This window comes from Manis pentadactyla, chromosome 8 (genome assembly GCF_030020395.1).
Source record: "Manis pentadactyla isolate mManPen7 chromosome 8, mManPen7.hap1, whole genome shotgun sequence".
Lineage (NCBI taxonomy): Eukaryota > Metazoa > Chordata > Mammalia > Pholidota > Manidae > Manis > Manis pentadactyla.
Genome location: NC_080026.1, coordinates 41,891,688 through 41,909,608, shown reverse-complemented (window position 1 = coordinate 41,909,608; position 17,921 = coordinate 41,891,688). Strand labels below are relative to the sequence as shown.

Genomic DNA, 17,921 nt, shown 5'->3' with positions numbered 1-17,921 from the left:
TTTGCTGTTGGCAAATGATAAAGTGGATAAATTGGCCCAGGTACATTGGCTAGAAGGAAAGCCTGCCTCTGATGTGGCCCAATGGTTACATCAGCATTTGTTGCATGCAGGGCGAAAGACAATATGGGCTGTAGCCCATCAGTGAGGCCTGCCTTTAATCTTTGAAAAAATCAGCAGAGCCTGGCAGGAGTGCATTGTGTTCTCTGAAAAGGACTTATGCTAAGTGCCACAGCAACCTGGGACAATTGCTAAGGGGCCAATACTCCTCGTCAGGTGGCAAATAGACTATATTGGGCCTCTGCCCATATCAGAAGGGTACAAATATTCTGACTTGTGTGGACACTGCTACTGGACTCCTGGTTGCTTTTCCTGTAAATTGTGCAGACCAGCAAACAACTAAAAGAGGCCTAGAGCATCTCTGTGGCCTGTGGCTGACAGCAGGTAATTGAGAGTGATCAAGGCACCCACTTTACTGGCCATACACTACAAGAATGGGTACAACAATTAGAAATCAAATGGAAGTTTCATGTACCTTATAATCCTACCAGGGCAGGCATGATAGAGAAGAACAATGGTGTGTTAAAATCTGGCCTGAAGTCAGACACTAATAGTCTATGAGGATGGTCAGTCTGCTTATGGACAGTGCTATAGTGTTTGAATGAGAAGCCCGAGAAGGGGTTATTGAGCCCTGTGGACATGCTGACACACATTGCTGCCTCCCCTGTACAGTTGCAAATACAAACTAAGGAGGAATTATTGAAGCCAGGGTTTGACCACCAGAATAATATCTTGCTGCCAGCACCAACTACAGTAAATCCCGGAGACTCTGTTCAGTGGATGTGGCCTTGGACATTTTGACATGGATCAGCAATGGTTGGCCCACCCAGCACCTTGGAGGCAAGGCCTGGAGGGTGGCTTCTTATATATTCCTGGAGTAATGGCAGAGTGGCCCTAGTGAATCATGGTCGTGTACCCTAAATGGTCTGAAGGTAAAAGCATCTTTTTGGGTAGTTTTGTTTTAATGATCAGTGCATATACCTCCAGTAGCAATATACTTAGACCCCCTCAATAACCCCCACAGGGAGAGGGGTAAAAGTATGGTATATCAGACCCGGATGGGACCCCTGTCCTGCCACAGTTCTATCAAAGTACAACTCTCTTGCATGCATCCTACCTGATGAACAAGATTTGCCTATGTTGGTGTCATTAAAATGTGTCTTATCACCCTTAAGGTTATGGATAAGATTTGTATATGTTGCTGTCCTTAAAGTTAATTTTGCCCTTAAGGTTAATCTCCTCTGAAGTTTTTGTAGATTTGGTACACATCTGGGCAAAAACTGCTGCTTGCTCAGTATGCACTAAACTCCTTATCAGTTTTGCTACTGGCCTCCTTTGGAAAGTGTGAGTCATGGACTCATCTAAATAGAACTGGTTTGACTATGGCTGGAATGACCACTTAGTGGCAACTGATCTCCTCAGGCTTGAGGAGATAATCATAATTTTGTTATCTGTATGTTGTTATAGCCTCTATTGCTGTTATGGAATCTGGTTACAATGTTTCAGCTTTCTCGCACAGGGACCATTACAGAAGATTGTGGGCATGTAGATTGTGAGGTGAGAATCCTGCCAGGGATGGACTGTAGGAAAAATGAAAGTTACCATGGCCAGGATCCTCACCTGATCCAATCCCACCCACTGTGCACATGCAATGTAATATTTAGCCTGCTGTGCAGGTGCATGCTTGCACATGTGTTGGCAATAAGCCATTATTACCTGTATTGCTATAAAAAGAGCTGCACTCAGTGCTCGGGTCATATGCTGGAGCTGAGGCAGAGACACACACAGACTTGCAGACTGCCAGATGCAAATGTGGTTTTAGCACTCAATCTACCACTGTGAGAATAAAGCTTGGTATAAGCCCCTTTTTACCTTCAATGTTCTGTTGTCATTTTTTGGTCTCATTGAATCCAGAGTGAACTTGCCTAGAGCTGGGAACCCCCTCTGGCCTGGAGCTACACCCCAGCTGTGTCATTCTTGCAGGCCATCCCAATATCTGTGTGTAAAAAACTAAGAAGGACTGTTTGGCATGGTTCACGTCACATGTTCTAATGTGGGCCAATTGTTTTGTTTAGGAAGTGGCCAGCCTCCTGCTTGGCACCCCCTCTGGAATGAGAGAGAAAGAGAGAGGAGATAATTATCCCCCAAAGGAAGGGATTGCTGTTATTAACAAAGGGTGTTGGGCACACGTGATGGCTAGTGTCTCTGTAAGTCTTTGCTCACAGTAGACCCTCAGGAAATCTATCTAACTAAATTGGAATGGATTGACTCAAAAGAATTGTTAATATATTGTCTTCCCTCTTGAGATAGCCACCTAATGTTATTTCTCTACCCTGGTCTTGTATTTCCAGTTACTATTATTCTAATTAGCCTCTCAAACATTTATAAACTCAAGTAGTATAATTTTCAAAATATTTTAAGTCTTCAGCTTGATTTCTTTTCTTCCAGAGAAATGAGAGAATTGGTCCAAGATGGGATGATTTCCTCTTTCAGCAAATATCAACTGAGCACGTCCCATGTCCTAGGCAGTGTCCAGTCAGGGGCAGGCACAGAGGTACTAGTAGGACATGGAGGCTGCTGTGAGGAGCTCCCAGTTAGGACTCAGTCAACCCAAAAGAGGATGAATTGCAGAATAATATAACTTGTGTGATCTCTAGTGGATGCCGGTTGGTTTGTGTTGCCATTTGAAGTGTCAGTGTTGCCCAAAGTGGTTGGTGTAGTTGATAATGAACTTTCTTTCCTGTTAATAATTAGCCAGAATGGGTGACTTAAAAATTGTACCCAGTTGAGGTGAAATAGGAAAGAATAGTTTAAGAGGGTGGGGGACTGAGTATAGATAGCACACCTCAGGGACCTTGCCTGGATCAGAAGGTCACAGGTAGCTTAGCAGCTAAGCAACCCAGCTACTTTGTTAGAGAACCAGGCCTGAGCTGAAACCAGGTTTCTAATAAGCTTAGATAGGAGTGTTTCTAACCCCATCATCTGGCCACATGCCAAAACATTTTCTAGCAGCATTGGTGTGTGGAGTGGGGGGAGAAGTGTGTTTAACAGAGGAGTTGCCCTCTTGGGAACCTTCTGCTGTGGCCACAGATAGAAAAACTGAGGTTAGGATCAGGAGGGATGAGGGCAGGGGTGGACTTTTATTATCTGTCCTTCACAACTCCATTTATTCACATAAGGTCACAGGTGTTAGACAAGTCATATCCTAACTCTAAGCCTCTGGGAGGCTAAGATTTCATCTTCCACCTCTCTATCTCTGCTGCCCAACACTTAATAAATACTCAGTAGAAGCTGATGGATGACTGGAAGACTCAGCAAAGACTCATACAGTGGCCGTGAGGGTGACTTCCAGTCCTAGGATAGGCTCTTCTGTGACCTTGTGTGATCAACTCCCTGTTGTCTCCTTCAGAGCCCTGCTGACAGTGCACTGTTTCATTTGTCTGTGCCTGCCTGTCTCCCAGGACTAGAATGTTTGCTGTAAACAAGGGCTGGAATCATTGTATTTCCCCAGTGCTTAACATAATGGAGTTTTCGTAAACCTTTTTTGAAGGAAGGAAAGAAAGGAAGGGAGGGAGAAGGAACAAGAAGAGCATTCAAAACTGTTCCTCTGTGGCACAATTTCAGCTTGGGAGAATGTGGAGGATATGACACCTGTATTAATGAGTTAGTTATACCTGACTAGACTGTGAAAGCCCAGGGGTAAGATACACTGGGTCTTTCCAGGTCCCCAGTGCCTACCACTGTGTCTTACACAGAACAAGGTTTGAGCAAAGGTCAGTAGAACTAAACAAAGGAAGATGGGGAGAGAGATTTAAAACTGTAGTCAGAATTTAGAGAATAAGGAACCCCATAAATCTAGAGAAAATGCTAAATATGTTTGCATGTCCAAACTGCTCCAAGGTTTCCAAAATTCTGAATGACCAGTGCAATACATAATGACAGCAAAGAACTTGGTATTGGCTACTGAATTGCCAACCTGGTGGGAATGTCTTGAACTACACAGCGTAGGCTATACCTTGCAGGGTCTTTATCAATTTGGGTAAAGACATAGGAATTTGCTTTGTCGGATTGGAGCTTCATTTAAAGCTGTGGGGGAAAAAAGGTGGATAGTACATGGAAGAATAGAATCAACATTCAAAAATACTTTACATTGAAGTTATGAGACCAAATGAATTCATTCTTTAAAGAAGGCTAAAGTGAACTATTTTACTTAATTTCAGAAAAAAAACAGTCATGCTGATTCAGGGTTTGGTGAAGATGCCATCTAACATGACAGTAGGTCATGGGAATAAAGTGGGAGGCTTTGGATTTTGTTCACACCTGCTAAATGTTAAGTACCTTCTAGGCAGAGATACTGTATGTTGGGACCCAGAACTGTGCTTAGACCCAGCAAGGCTACGTGAATATGAGTATTTGAAATTCATGGTATTTCATTAGTGGGAGTCAAGAATATTGAAAAGAACATTTGTATATCCAATTTCATTAATGGGATTAGAGTGTAGATCAGGGAAAGTGATCCCATCAGACTCCATCAGGACTACTTGAAAAAGTCACTTAGGAGCTAGAGTTTGTCCGGAGGATAGCAAGCAGCCAAGGTGAAAGGTACTGGCATCTTGTAGAAAGGAGAGGGGAAGGACGTGGATGCTTCTAGATAAGGTAAATTGATTTGTTGTGTGAAAGAGTGATTGCCTTTAATCACTATTGCTTCAGGGAGGAAAGGCCATACAGGTGATAGAGTCTGATTCTGCTGTCTGTTTCGATTGGCCTTGCTCATACTTTGATATTGTGTTTGCTTTGGATTTTTGACTGTGAGTTCATATTCATTGGAAATTTATCTGTAGAAATTCTTTGCAGCCTAGAGTTGAAGCTCTGTTTTTCCAGAGAGGATCTGCTTTTGCTCCTGGGGGACTGAAGACACCTAGATCCAAGTCCCATCATGCACAGTCTTGGCTTGTGTGTTTTTTTGGACTATCCAGGTTGTATGTGAATTTAGGTTTCAGAACAACATGAGGGCAGATCCATCATTACAAAATCTCAGTGCAGATTTTTCTCCTTGTGCAACTGTGTCAAAGTTTATGCAAAGCAATCATTAAGTTGTAAAATTCAGAGCATGAGACCACGTGGTTTTCACAAATATTCTCAAGAAAAAAGCCAACCTTAGTGAGTATACATACCTTCCTGGATTCCAACTTTCACTAACTTTTTAGACTTCCAGGATTCCTACATTCTTATTAGCTAACAAACATTTTTAAAAAATTAGTAAGTATTTATGTTATCTGTTTACTTGTTTTACTTGGGAGGATTCATCAAGTTACCAGAAACTGAAGTCCTGTTCAGTATAATGAGCCATACTTTGGTGGGAGAGGGACTGATGGGGCGAGATTCCTGCATTAGGAAGGAGGTTGATATGTAGATAACCTTTTGGGTCTCTTTCATTATGAAAGTATATAGTTTTAGCTAAAGTAATCATTTTTTTGTTTCTCATAGGAATTTACTTTTTTGAACCAGACTAATATTACTGAATGGCATTTAAGTCTGATTCCCCTAAGAATGGAAGTTGCAAATATCTGTCAATTATTGGAAAACTGAATCTGTGCTGGAAGTCATCTTAATCCACCCTGTGGTTTTGAAGGCATGTGAGACCTGAAATTGTTGAACAAAATTAGATTCTAGGCTCTTTAGCCCTGGCTCCAATGTAAACACAAATGGAATATTTGTAAGTGGTTGGCATTCTTTGAGAGGTGTGTACTGCACATCAGGTAAGATGCCTGAAGGACTTAAGTGTTTTCTGTCAAGGATTTCCTATAAAGCCCCTCTCCATTCTCTCTCTGTTCAACTGTGTCTCATTCTTCAGGATCCAACTTGGTCCTCTTTGTTTTCTTCTCACTGTGACTGTCAGTGCACAGAATGTCAGATGAGCCACACTGCTTTAGAGACCTATTTCTGCCTTCATCGGTCTAGCTATTCTGACTTTAAGGAGGGTATTTGAAAGAAATGAAAAACTCAACTGGCTTAATGAAAAGTAGGTTTGAAAATAAAGCAGTCAGCTGTCCATTACTAGGTTAGGATCTCTTTTTTAGGTAATCTCTGGTATGCCAAACAATTATATCTATACAGAAATAACTTCCCATTAAACAAAGCAATTCACATAGCACCATACCTAAACTCAAAGCCAGATGGAGGAACTTACAAATTTATGTGTACTGTGGGCCTATTCATGTGCATATTATTCATTTTAATTGGGCTTGAGAAATGTCAGGTATGGAAACAGCACTTAATATCCTGATATTAGAGTACGTTAATGCTTTGCATATACAAATTTAAGGCACTCCACAGAACAAAGAGAACTGCTGCCTCAAAATAAGAGAAAGGATTTTGAAAGCCCAAGCTTGCTTAGATCATATACTATAGCAGAGTTACAATAATAAGTTTGTATAGAAACTTCAGTTCTTTGTATTGCAAATATTTTCATTCTGTTCCCTGGATCACCTGTCCAGTGAAAGAGTGAAATCAGAATGAACTTTCCCCTCTCAGTGTTACATACATGATGGGTGGGCTCATGCTAATTGTTGGAATTCAGGGCTATGAGGCTGTTGCAATCAGTGATTGAAACCAATATATGATTCCCAAGTTAGCAGACCACTTAGATTAAAGTAGTGGTTCTGCAAATATTTAGTTTCAGGACCCTTTAAGAACTCTTAAAAATTACCAAGGCCCTAATAGCTTATGAATTAATTCATTTTCCAGTAACAATAATAAATGCATTACATATTAACATCAAAGCAATGATACATGTCATGTAACATCTGGAAAAGTTCACTGTATAATCATGAGAGAATGTGTGTGGGAAAAAAAGACATCATAGTATTATTATAAAAGAGATTGTGACCTCAAAGACTCCCTGAAAGGGTCTTGAGGGACCATGTAGTTAAAAACAATCTAGATAGAGAAATAGTAAGAGAGAGAGAGAGAGGGAGAGGAATAAGGAGGGAAAGAGAGAAAGAGGAAGAAAGAAAGTCAACCAGCCTGTAAATATTCTTTCCAGATTCCAAGGTAGCTACTGGTTTTGCTCCAAGAAGAGTTCTTGAAAGTGATGTCAAAGGTCATGGTCTTAAAAGTGTGTGTGTGCTAGGTACTCTGATAAGAGGGTGTGGAATCTGGGTGGGAAATGCAATTCTCATTCTCACATGACCTTGACCATAAAAGCAGTTAATCAACAGGAAAACCTGCGAAGAGTTGGAGACATCATCCAAACCATGCTAGAGGTGCAGAACAGCACTGAACCACTGTGCATTCACTCGCTCAGATTGGAGGAAGTCTGGGAGGCGAGCACCGATCCCTTGGAGCCTACCAACCTTCAGGGGGTCTAGTCCAAAGCCAGAAAGGCAGCTGGAGGAGGTCAGGGAACTCAAGATAATCCTGACTTGAGACTAGAGACATACTATGCAGGGTAGTTCCAGTGAATGGGGATTTAATTCTATGTCGTATGTCAATAAATTGTGAGATAGAATGCATGTGTAATTTCGCTAGTGAAGTGAAAAGCTCTACAAATATGCCAGTGACACTTTGGAAATCAGTAGGAAGGAATCTAAGTTGGTTGGTAAAACCCAAATCTGAAATTAAGTATAAGAAAAAAGCTATTAAATATATGGCAGACAAAAGTGACCAAATTAATAACTCAGTTCATGGTGATGCCATCCAAGTAGAGGGTATAAAATTAGGTAATTATAATTCTGACAGTTGATTTGGAAATTGACAGGGGGTGGTCTTTCCTCTCCTCCCTTTTTTTATACTCTCAAATAATTTTAAGAAACAATCCACCCTCCCTAGACTATAGGTTGTGAATATTTCGATGTGACCAAAATTAATTTGCATTTAAAAAAATTGACTCTAGTTCCAAGAAATCCAGGAAGTATGTTAGTTGACATTTTCCAAAATCCCAAGTTTCAAGGCTGGTTATGTTGCAATAACCAAATGCTTAGTTTTTCTATTTCCTTTATGGGCATCCAGCCCACACATAAAAAATGATGTTCCTTACCATTTTATGCAGCTGTATCCCTCTGGTTGTTACCCACCTCGAGAGTTGTTAAGCAGCAAAAAAACTCACCATCTGTTAATAATGCTACTGAATTATTCAGGGAAATCCTTAACCAAAGTAAATGGTGACTTTACCATCCAATTTCTCCTCCCCCTCACTTTCCTATCTCTTTTCCCCGTGGGTAAATCTAGACTTCCAAGCCCATGATTGCTGTTATAACATGCAGGGAAAATCAAATACCCAAATAGTTTTGCTGTACTTGGGCTTAAAGTCAATGGTTAACTTAGAACTGGGAAGCTTCCAGTAAAAAATGCAATGTGGTCGAAATGGGTATTTGTTTAATGAAGTTATTTATGATCATCTAAGAAGTATTCTAAGGACATCTATTACAACAGCGTGGACCTTTTTGTTTCCTTTTTCTGGGGTTTCTCACTAGGGTCTTGAGGCAAGTGCCCATACACAGCATCCACACCAAGCTTCTTCCCTCTTTGCATGGATTCTCAGTAATGCTACATTCACCGCATCACCCCATCCAGAAATCTCTGCCTTTCTCACTTCCAGTCCTGAAATTCTCTGCAACCTGTACCCCTTTTTCTTCTTCCCCTCCTCACACAGTTTCAGGAATTTCCAACTGGCCTCTCTCAACAACTTTCATCCCTTTCAAATCTATTCTCTGTGAGTACCAGAAGAAGAGAAGTAAGAAATGGTTAGAAGAAAGTGGGCCCATGGATGGGATGAAATAAGTCGGGAGGCTTTTGCTTTTCATTGTAAATGCTTCTGAATGTTAAACTTTTTAACATATATTTACAGTACTTCAGTGAAAGTAAATCACTTCATCATTCTTGATAACTTCAGAGTGGTCTTATGAAGATATTAATATGACCATATTACTCCTCTCTTTAAAAGCCTTTGATGGTACCCTATTACCTGTATGATCTCAACATAACCACAGTTATATATCCCTGTGCTTCTGCATATTCTGTTCCCTCTGCCAGGAATGTAGGTTCTGTTGATAAGGATTTTGATCATTGTGTCACAGTGTTCTCTAGACCTGTGTTTCATGCAGGACCCTGTGGCTGCATTGGCTTGGTTGTGAATGACTGCCCAGTGGAGCTCTCTAGGCTGAGCAGGGATGGATCTGTCATACTGAACTGAGGGACTAATGAAATACTTTGGGTTTGCCCTCCCTGTTTCCCACAGCAGTCTGAGCTATCAGCTGAAGAAAGTCCAGAAAAATTAGGAGCCTCACAACTATATCATCGAAAAGTCATTTCCTTAAACAAGCAGATTCTACAGAAGACCAAACATCTAGAAGAGGTTGGTGTTTTCTTTTTATAATTTCATTCAAGTAACATGAAGCTATTCTTCAAGAAGGAAGAAATTGGGGAAAGACTTAAGATCTTCCTGGTAGACTGGTCAAAGGAAGTTCTAAAACAGGAATTGGCATACTATGGCCTGTAGGCCAAGCCAGCCACCACTTATTTTTGTAAATAAAGTTTTATTGGCACATGCATACTTATTGCCTACATATTTTCTGTGTTTTCCTTCAAGCCCCTGTGGCAGAGTTGAGTAATTGCAGCAGAGACTATATGTCCTACAAAGCCTATAATATTTACTGTTTAGCCCTTTACAGAAAATGTTTGTCTAACCTCTGTTCTGTAAGATGATTACAGGGCAAGAGCAGCATTTAATTCCTAAGTAATTACTGAACATTGCCATGTGTTAGGTGTTAAAGTAGGCTGTGAGGATGTATGAAGAGCAAATTGTGATCCCTGCTTTTAGGTAGTAATGGGGAGATGCACACTAAACAAATAGATCACACACGTCATCATGTAATTACAGCTGTGTAAGTGCTTGAAGATGTCTGGGGAGTTGAGAGAGTGACTGATGGTGACCCCTGACCTAGCCTGGGGTCATGGAGGACTGCAACTAGAAAGATGAGTAGCGTTGCTGGGCAGGAATTCTGCATGGGGAGTGTGGGACTTGAGTGGGAACTTACGGAGCATCATGAATGAAGACCTAGAAGAGGAAGGTGCTTGGCCAGTTTCTCTTATGTGGCTAGAGAGTCATGAATGAGGCAGTTGGTTGGTAGCATCTAATCAGATAGGACCTCCCAGGTCATGGTAGGACATTGGAAGCCATTGGAGGGTTTATATAAGGGGAGTGGCATGATCGGATGCACATGCTTCAAAGACTGTTCTGTGTGCAAATGGTAGCATGAATTAATTGGACTTAGGTAAGAAAGGATTCAGGGAGAACCAATAGGAGGCTGACAGGAACTACTAGTCCAGACAGGAGCTATTGATGGCTTTGACTAGTGATGGTCAGGGAAATGAAGGAAACCAGATCATTTTTAAAAGAGCTTTAGGAGACAGCATTCTGTGATACTTGGTAATGGATGGAAATATTTTGGAAAAAGCTTTAATATATTCACTCCAAAAAGTAGATGTAAGAAGCTGTGGAGTTTGACTCAGGAATAGTCATTAGAAAATAAAAGTTGTTATGTGCTCCATTTGCATTGGTAATGAGATTTCATGAATTAGAAAAATGCATGCAGCAGAAGATTATGGGAATGAATATCACTTTCTAAAGAACAGTTCACCAGTAGTTCCTATAACAATTGATATAAGAACGATTATTTCCATAAATAGGTGCTAGTTGGCACTTTGAACTTGTACATTTTTTATCATTTCAAGTCCCACATATTCAAAAGATATTAATATATCATATGCTCTTGTTCAACATTTATTTGTTTGAATTTGTTCTATTAGGATTTATTACACCATAGCTGAATAAACAGTAGGCTGGTTTTACCAAAATGCTCTGGATCATAAGTGAACAGGGATGTAAAGATTGACTGTGATTTGGTTTCTGTTTGATAATTTGTTTAGATACTTTAATTCTTAGCTCAGAGAGTATCATCTCTGCTCCTGACCCTTGCCAGTGATAAGAACCTGAAAGTGATTGGTTCCAAAAGAACTGATTACAGAATCAAGATGAGTAGGAATCAAGGATGAGGCTTCTTCATCATGATGTCTTTATCCTCTGAGGGAGGGTAGTTTTAGGAATATTGCAGACCCCACGAGTCAGAGTATCTCAGCATAAGTAGATGTTTGTTTTTATCTCCCCTCTAAACTAAGGGAGAAGGAATGTTAAACCTTTTTCCAGTGGCAATCCAGGAACATTCTTAGTCCAGCTGAAAGGGCAATTCTTTCTAACTCTTGGGTCTATTTTGCATTGGTTCAGAACCTGTGTTTACCAAGGGCCTATTATTTTACAAGCCTAATATATAGCAGGCTGTCAGTAAAGGACAGCAATCATTATTGCTGTAGTTATTGTTGTTCAGGATGACCAGCATGTGCAGTAATCCCTGGCCATGTGGCCGGACCGACTGGATGAGGAAAATGAGGTAGGGAGGGAGATATTTGCTCAGGGTCATACCACATACAAGTTAGGGGTCTCAGATGGTGACAAAAATGTGCCGAGAGAGAGCTTCGGGATGAAATGAAAATATAAACAGTAATACACTTTTAGAACCAAAGCTTTATGCAAATCTAAGGAATAAAAGATTAAAAAGCATCTCAAGCCTAGATATGAATGTTTAGTAAAGATTAAAAACCAACATCAGTATTTTCATAAACAGTTCTTCTGAAAAAGTTATTTGAGCTGTAGATATTCATTTGTTTTCTGATAACTCAATAAACCCATTTTAATTCAGATTTTTTTTTTTTTTTAGCTCTTCAGCCACTAAACTTTGTTACTGTCCCTAAATCTTCTCTTCTATAAAAGGTTGCTCACCTCTACTCTAACTGGCATACAAAATTCCTTCATTTTCTAGTAGTCTCTGATTCTATCTGCCAGAAGTCACAGGGGCAGCAAAACCAGCCTACTGGGTGAGAATCCAGGTGTCTGGAACTTCAGTCCCATCTCCTTCCACACTCCTGGACTGACTCCCTAGACCTGTCCTGGCCTTAGGCATCCACCTCACACTCCCATCTTCATGGACTCAGAGTAGCAAGTCTTAACGAGAGAGTGTGTGCTCTGTGTATGTGTGCTAAACACATTTTTTTGTCTCAGTTTTTAAATGCTTCAACCACTTTTTTAAGAAAATTATAGGTATAGTACAGGCTTCACTGTAAATTATCTAAATAGAATGGAACTATGTAAATATAAAAATGAAAGTCCCTTTTGACCCTGACACAGTCCCTCTCCTCAGAGCAAACCACTGTTTTCAAGGCCTTTGCAAACACTTATACATGTCCACTACCCATTCATAGTGGGTTGTTTGGTTGCAAAACTGAGTTCATTTTTCACTTACTCAATCTTAGGTGTCTCTTTGTCAGTAATAATGATAGCTTATATGGACCTTTTTTACTGAGTAATTTGCAGAGTCCTTTCCAAAATTAACTCATTCTGTTCATGCAACATCCTTATGAAGGATGTACTATTATTATCCTCATTTTACAAATAAGTATGGAGACACAAAGAAGCTACATGGTTTTACTTGTGGTCACACATCTTATTAACAGTATTTGAATATGTAGGTCTACCTCATTCTTTCTAATGACTGCATAACACAACATAGTTTGTATGTACATAATTTATTTAACAGTCCCCTATTCATGGGTATGTAGTTTTTTGCAGGTTTTTTTCCTCAATTGCAAATTTCTGCTACCATGAACATCTTTGTACAGTCATATTTGTGCAAATGTGTAAGTATAAAAAGACAGATTTTAGGAAGTGAAATTGATGGATCAAAAATATATGTATTTCCAGTTTTGCTAAGAACTATCAAACTATTCACCAATTCTTTTACCAATTTACACTTCTACCAGTGGCATATGAGAGAATCCAAATTCTTAAAATCCAAGAACCTCTCCCACAGGGAGGTTTCCCATGCAGAGAAAAAGCAACCAAGATGTACACATGGCCTTAGTGATAAGAACCCTGGAGAGAGTCTTTCCTAACAGAGAAATGGGAGGAGGGGTAAAAGCAAGAGAAGGAACAGGAACATCGCATGGTCCAGCAGGGGAATATGCTGGAGGCGTGGAACTGGAATGCAGCTAATAGATCGCTGGGGGAGAGCTGGGCTTGAGGAAAGAAAGGAATCCAGGAAGGAAGTGTTAACCTGTGGCTGAAATTTGGGATAAGTCTAGGGCTTAATGATGAAGAAGGAAATGGAGGTAGGAGAATCACGGAGAGTTTCAGCAAGGTGAAAACTAAGCTCAGCTACTGGAACATTCCATGTTTGAGAAAACATGGTCAGGTAAGAAGACGAAAAGTGCTCTTATTAGCTTAACTAATCAAAGAGAAGGTGGGTGGGTGGGTTGAGTGCAGGATGAGAGGTAGGCAAAAAGGTGCATGAAACAGGTGGGGAAATGCCAGATCTCTTCCTAGAGCCCTGAAAGAGCTTCAAGAGTTGGACTAGGATTTCAGGAGAAAAACAAACTTTCTCCAGAGATGCTCTTCTCTACCAAGTGTACAAACAGGTTAATGGAAGTTCTCATCACATACACGGCTCTCTTTGAAAAGGGAGAATCCAGCACCCACCTCCCTCCCTCCTTTATTACCTTTGCTCTCTGCTTAGTTGGCTTCCTGATAAGTCCTGTGGAAATGTAACCATTTGTCAGTCATGGAGACTGGAAACTAGGAGAACAATTTAGGAGTCATGATTTCTGAAGGTGACATACTTCTTAAATTGTGCTTACAGGTTCAAGGATGGGGCCAGTTATTTTGAAATAGTCTTTGAAATAAAGGATAAAAATTCTCATTGTTTATTGTATGCAGGTAACGACCAAAGAGTCTGATGTGGTTTTCTGCCACTTCCCCTTTTCAAAAATAAAAATGTACAACCCTTTGACCTTTCAATGGAATGTTTTCAGATTTCTAAAATTTCATAGCACAAGGATAAACCTTTTTAGTAAGGTAAAGAGAAATGACATTTTCTAGATGCAAGTTTATAATTATGAACTTTGAACAGTAAAGTAATTCATTTTCTTTCTCTTAGTATTGAGATCCTGAATTATTTCTTCTATCTGGCATTTTTTTGCCAACCAGTCATAATTTATGCTATATACCTGAGTGCTGAAATGTAATTTGTATTCCGTGAATGAGCCAAGTTGGTTAACAGAACAGATTGTAGCTACACAGAAAAGGCAGACTGGAATTTGAATGCTGACCTTATGTTATCAGCTACAGAACTTTAGTCAAGTAATTTAGCCCCTCTGAGTCCTTATTTCCTCATCTATAAAATAATAATAATGTTGTCTTTATTGAAAGTGAGGATTCAGTGATAGGATTTATGCAGAACACCTTATGTATCACCTAACATGTAGTTGGTGCTAATTATGTGTGTTTTTTTCTTGATTTTTCATTTGCAACCCTTCTAAAATTCCCACATTACTCAGTTTAAAACCTTCTGAGCTCCATTTTTAGCATCCATGAAATGGGGATATCACCCCATCTGTGTTGTTGTAAGAATTAAATAAGAGCAGATGTCTTTTATCTTTTTACAGCTGCAGGCAAGTCACACCAACTTACAAACCAGATATGATGAAACAAAGAAAACACTGACAGAGGTGAGCAGAATTTCCTTCTTCCAGGGGCCTTTGTTAATAATCATCTTTTACCTGCTCTACTAATGGAATGCCTTGTGTCTTCAGTCTGTGGGGAGGAGTCACAATGCCCTTCTGAGGACTCAGGGCCATCTGGGCACACAGGACAGTCACATGGTGGTTGTGACCCATGGCCTGAGTTTTTCCACACTGCCATGTCCTAAACCATCAGTGATCTTAGTGGGGGAGGCACTGTGAGCTGCAGGGTCAGGAGAGGCTTCCTGAGGAAGGTGGGCCATATAGGCAGGAGGCAGGTCACACAGAACAGCATGAAGAGTTGCTCACGTTAAATGAAGCTCAAGAAGGCTGTAGAAGAGCTCCAGAACAATGAATCCCTTCAGTGTGAGAAGGCCTCTTTTTTTTAAATCAGAGAAGTACTGAGTGGCATAATTTGTTCAAAATTGCTGCTTATCTCCTGGGTGGAATGGGGGAGCAGGTCTCAGGACGAGGAGGGAGTTGTGTATATTTTGAACCCTATGATTGATTTTCTAATCCAGGTTGTGAATGCACCATCTCATATCAGCATGGTAGTGTTGCTTTCTTCCCATTCTGATTGCCTAGGAAACCAGGCGAGCAAAACAAACACTTGGGATGCCAGCTCTGTCTTTAGGGGAGTTGAGCTATTTCTGTCGCTTGCATTTCCACATCCACATCTGAAAAGCTCTCTTCATTGTGACTTGGTACTTGCGCTCCAGCTGCTCTCTACAAGGGTCTCACTGCAGGGGCCCCACCCGTCCTTTCTGGACCATGTGGAAGCACAACTGATCTTCAAAGACAGCTCTGAAACCAAGACATGCCCTGTGCTTTTAAATTTCACATGAAGTTTGCCCACTTGAAGTTCTGATTTCTGTAGCAATATGTGGCGCTTGGGCTCACTGCCTTGCCCTGCTCCTGACACAGCTTTTCAGTGCTGACTTGGGCTAATCTCTTCAGTTATTGTCAGAATATTTGAAAAGGAAGGCCCAAGAATGACAGGTATTTTTCATTTTTTCTAAAGATGCCTGTGTTGCATTTCAGATAGCTTTCCTAACACTATTCTGTGACCACATCTTTTATGAATTAGATGTCAAACTCCTGGGGTGGGATCCCTGATGCTCTCTTACTTTTAATGCTATGGAGGCATCAAATCATGGATCAGTCTTTAGGTAATGGTCTAGAAGATATTAAAGGCAACACATCTTGGTATCAATTTCCTAAGATATTTATGTTCCTTATGATAGAAATTCTAAATGGCTGTAAAGTTGTTTTTGTACTAAACACTTAATCAAATTTTTGCTGATCCCCTTGCATGGGCTAGAAAGGTTGAAGGTGTGATTTAAGTTAATAATAAGAGGGTGGCCTTCTTATCCTCAAATAATAATAGCAGCCCAGATTACTATGTGCTTGTGTGCTCTGGGCACATCATTTGTATTAGTCCACTGAATCTTTATAGCAACCTTAGCGACCCATTGTTACCACTGTGCTCTGCAGCTGGGGAAACGAAGGCAGAGAAGCCTTGCAGAAGGGTGCCCGAATTAAACTGCTGGCAATCTGCCACCAAAGCCTCTCAGAGAGCTTACTGTCTAATAGGGCAGTCAAACTAATTCCCATCCAGAAAGTGGGAAGCTATATAAAACCTAGTGCTGAATCACTTATGAAGAAGCCTGATGTGGATGGAATACTGAAGACCAGGCCCCTGAATAAGTAATGAATATCATCTTTGGGCCTCAGTCTCCTTATGTATTCAAGGCAACTATTGGGCAAAATGAGCACTCTGAACCCCTCCACACCAGTGTGCCCAGCTTTTTAAACTATTCAACAAAACCTGCCCTTCCAGCATAACACAGTGGCATAAAAAAACAGGCAAGTTCTGTCTTTCCAGTACATTTAGAAAGAGTGAAGTAGGGCATGGAAGGTAGAAAACAGATGGTCGCACATGACACCTGTGGGGAGGCCGCACACCCTGCATTGGTGGGGCCACCGGAATTCTAGCCTATCCACTTCATAATTTCAGCAATCACAATTTTCATTTTCTGTGTGTGAGGTTGATTCCTTTTAATATATGCAGTATCCTATCCTGTCTCTTTGAGGGTATTAATTATGTCTTAAGTTCTTCTTGAACTATAAACTATTTCTTCAGATCAAGATTCATTTGTTGACTTGATATATCTTTTTCATGGTTTTATCTTTCTTCAAATGTTTGATAATTCTTGGTGGTATGCTTATCTTTGATTCTGAAGTTTCCTGTTACCAACTGTGTGGATTCTGCATCCATTTTATGCAGCCTGCTCCATGTGATTATTCTGGAGGTGTGGGTCCTACTGTTTGATGGGATCAGCCAGGAACAACTATATATAACTATTTGGTGTCAGGGCGCTCCCCCTTTCTGCTTGGATATTGCCAACTATCCGGAAGCCTACCCTGCCCCTAGGACTCTAGCACCAGCTCTTGGGTGAAGGGAGCTAGGCTTCACTGCTTAGCTCAGCAGGCTGTTCCTAATTCAGATCCCAGCCCTACAGATCATTCCTTCCTATGTCTGCTCACTCCACACAGAAGTCCTTCTCAGTTCTCTTCTCTCTCTAGCCCCTTTCTTGTCACCAAGGTACCCACTCCAGTGTTGCAACAAAATCATCCTATTCCTCTTTTGCTCCTGTTTTCTCAATGTGCAACTGAGTCTATTGGCCTGGCCGCCTCCCAGGAGTGGGGTACAGGTGTGAGCCAGGGGCAGGAGAGTGACAGCACTCACAGTTGTGCACCAGCATGTCTTCAGCAATGATGCCTCCATTCTGTCTTGCAGTTAAGGAGTTATGGTGAAAAACTGGACAAAGATCAAGCAGCCCTGGAGCAGATAGAATCCAAAGCTGATCCAAGGTAAGAAGTTTCAGCATGTTTTTTCTTCTCTTTGAAGAAAGTAACTCTGCCAGTACCTGAAGACTTACTTTGTTCAGGACTAAGGACCCAGGGTCCTTGCTCGCAGCCCCGCCGTCAGCTCATGTCACATGGTGAGCCACCACGAGGTTACTCTCTCAGAGCTCAGCACCTGCCATGTGTGCTTGGGCTGCACTGAGCTAGTCTCCTCTTTCTCCTGAGTTCTCTGGGGAGCAGAACAGCCTGTTTTCAGTTTTTGTTTGGTTTTTCTGTTTTTAAAAACTAAGTAATATATTCACAGTCCCAAAAGGCACGTGGTGTAAAGGCTGCCTCCCATCTCCATCCCCCAGCTGCCCAGTTCTCTC

The 17,921-nt window shown here is 40.9% G+C and overlaps 1 protein-coding gene across 2 annotated transcripts in view; it reads left to right on the top strand.

Moving 5' to 3' along the window:
• CCDC93 (coiled-coil domain containing 93) overlaps positions 1–17,921 on the top strand; it is a 117,171-nt gene that overhangs the window by 76,094 nt on the left and 23,156 nt on the right. For both annotated transcript variants that reach the window (XM_036886595.2, XM_057505678.1), the window contains 3 exons: positions 9,296–9,412; positions 14,611–14,673; positions 17,486–17,559. In XM_036886595.2, coding sequence (XP_036742490.2) covers positions 9,296–9,412; positions 14,611–14,673; positions 17,486–17,559 — 254 coding nt within the window. The remainder of the gene's footprint in view (positions 1–9,295; positions 9,413–14,610; positions 14,674–17,485; positions 17,560–17,921) is intronic.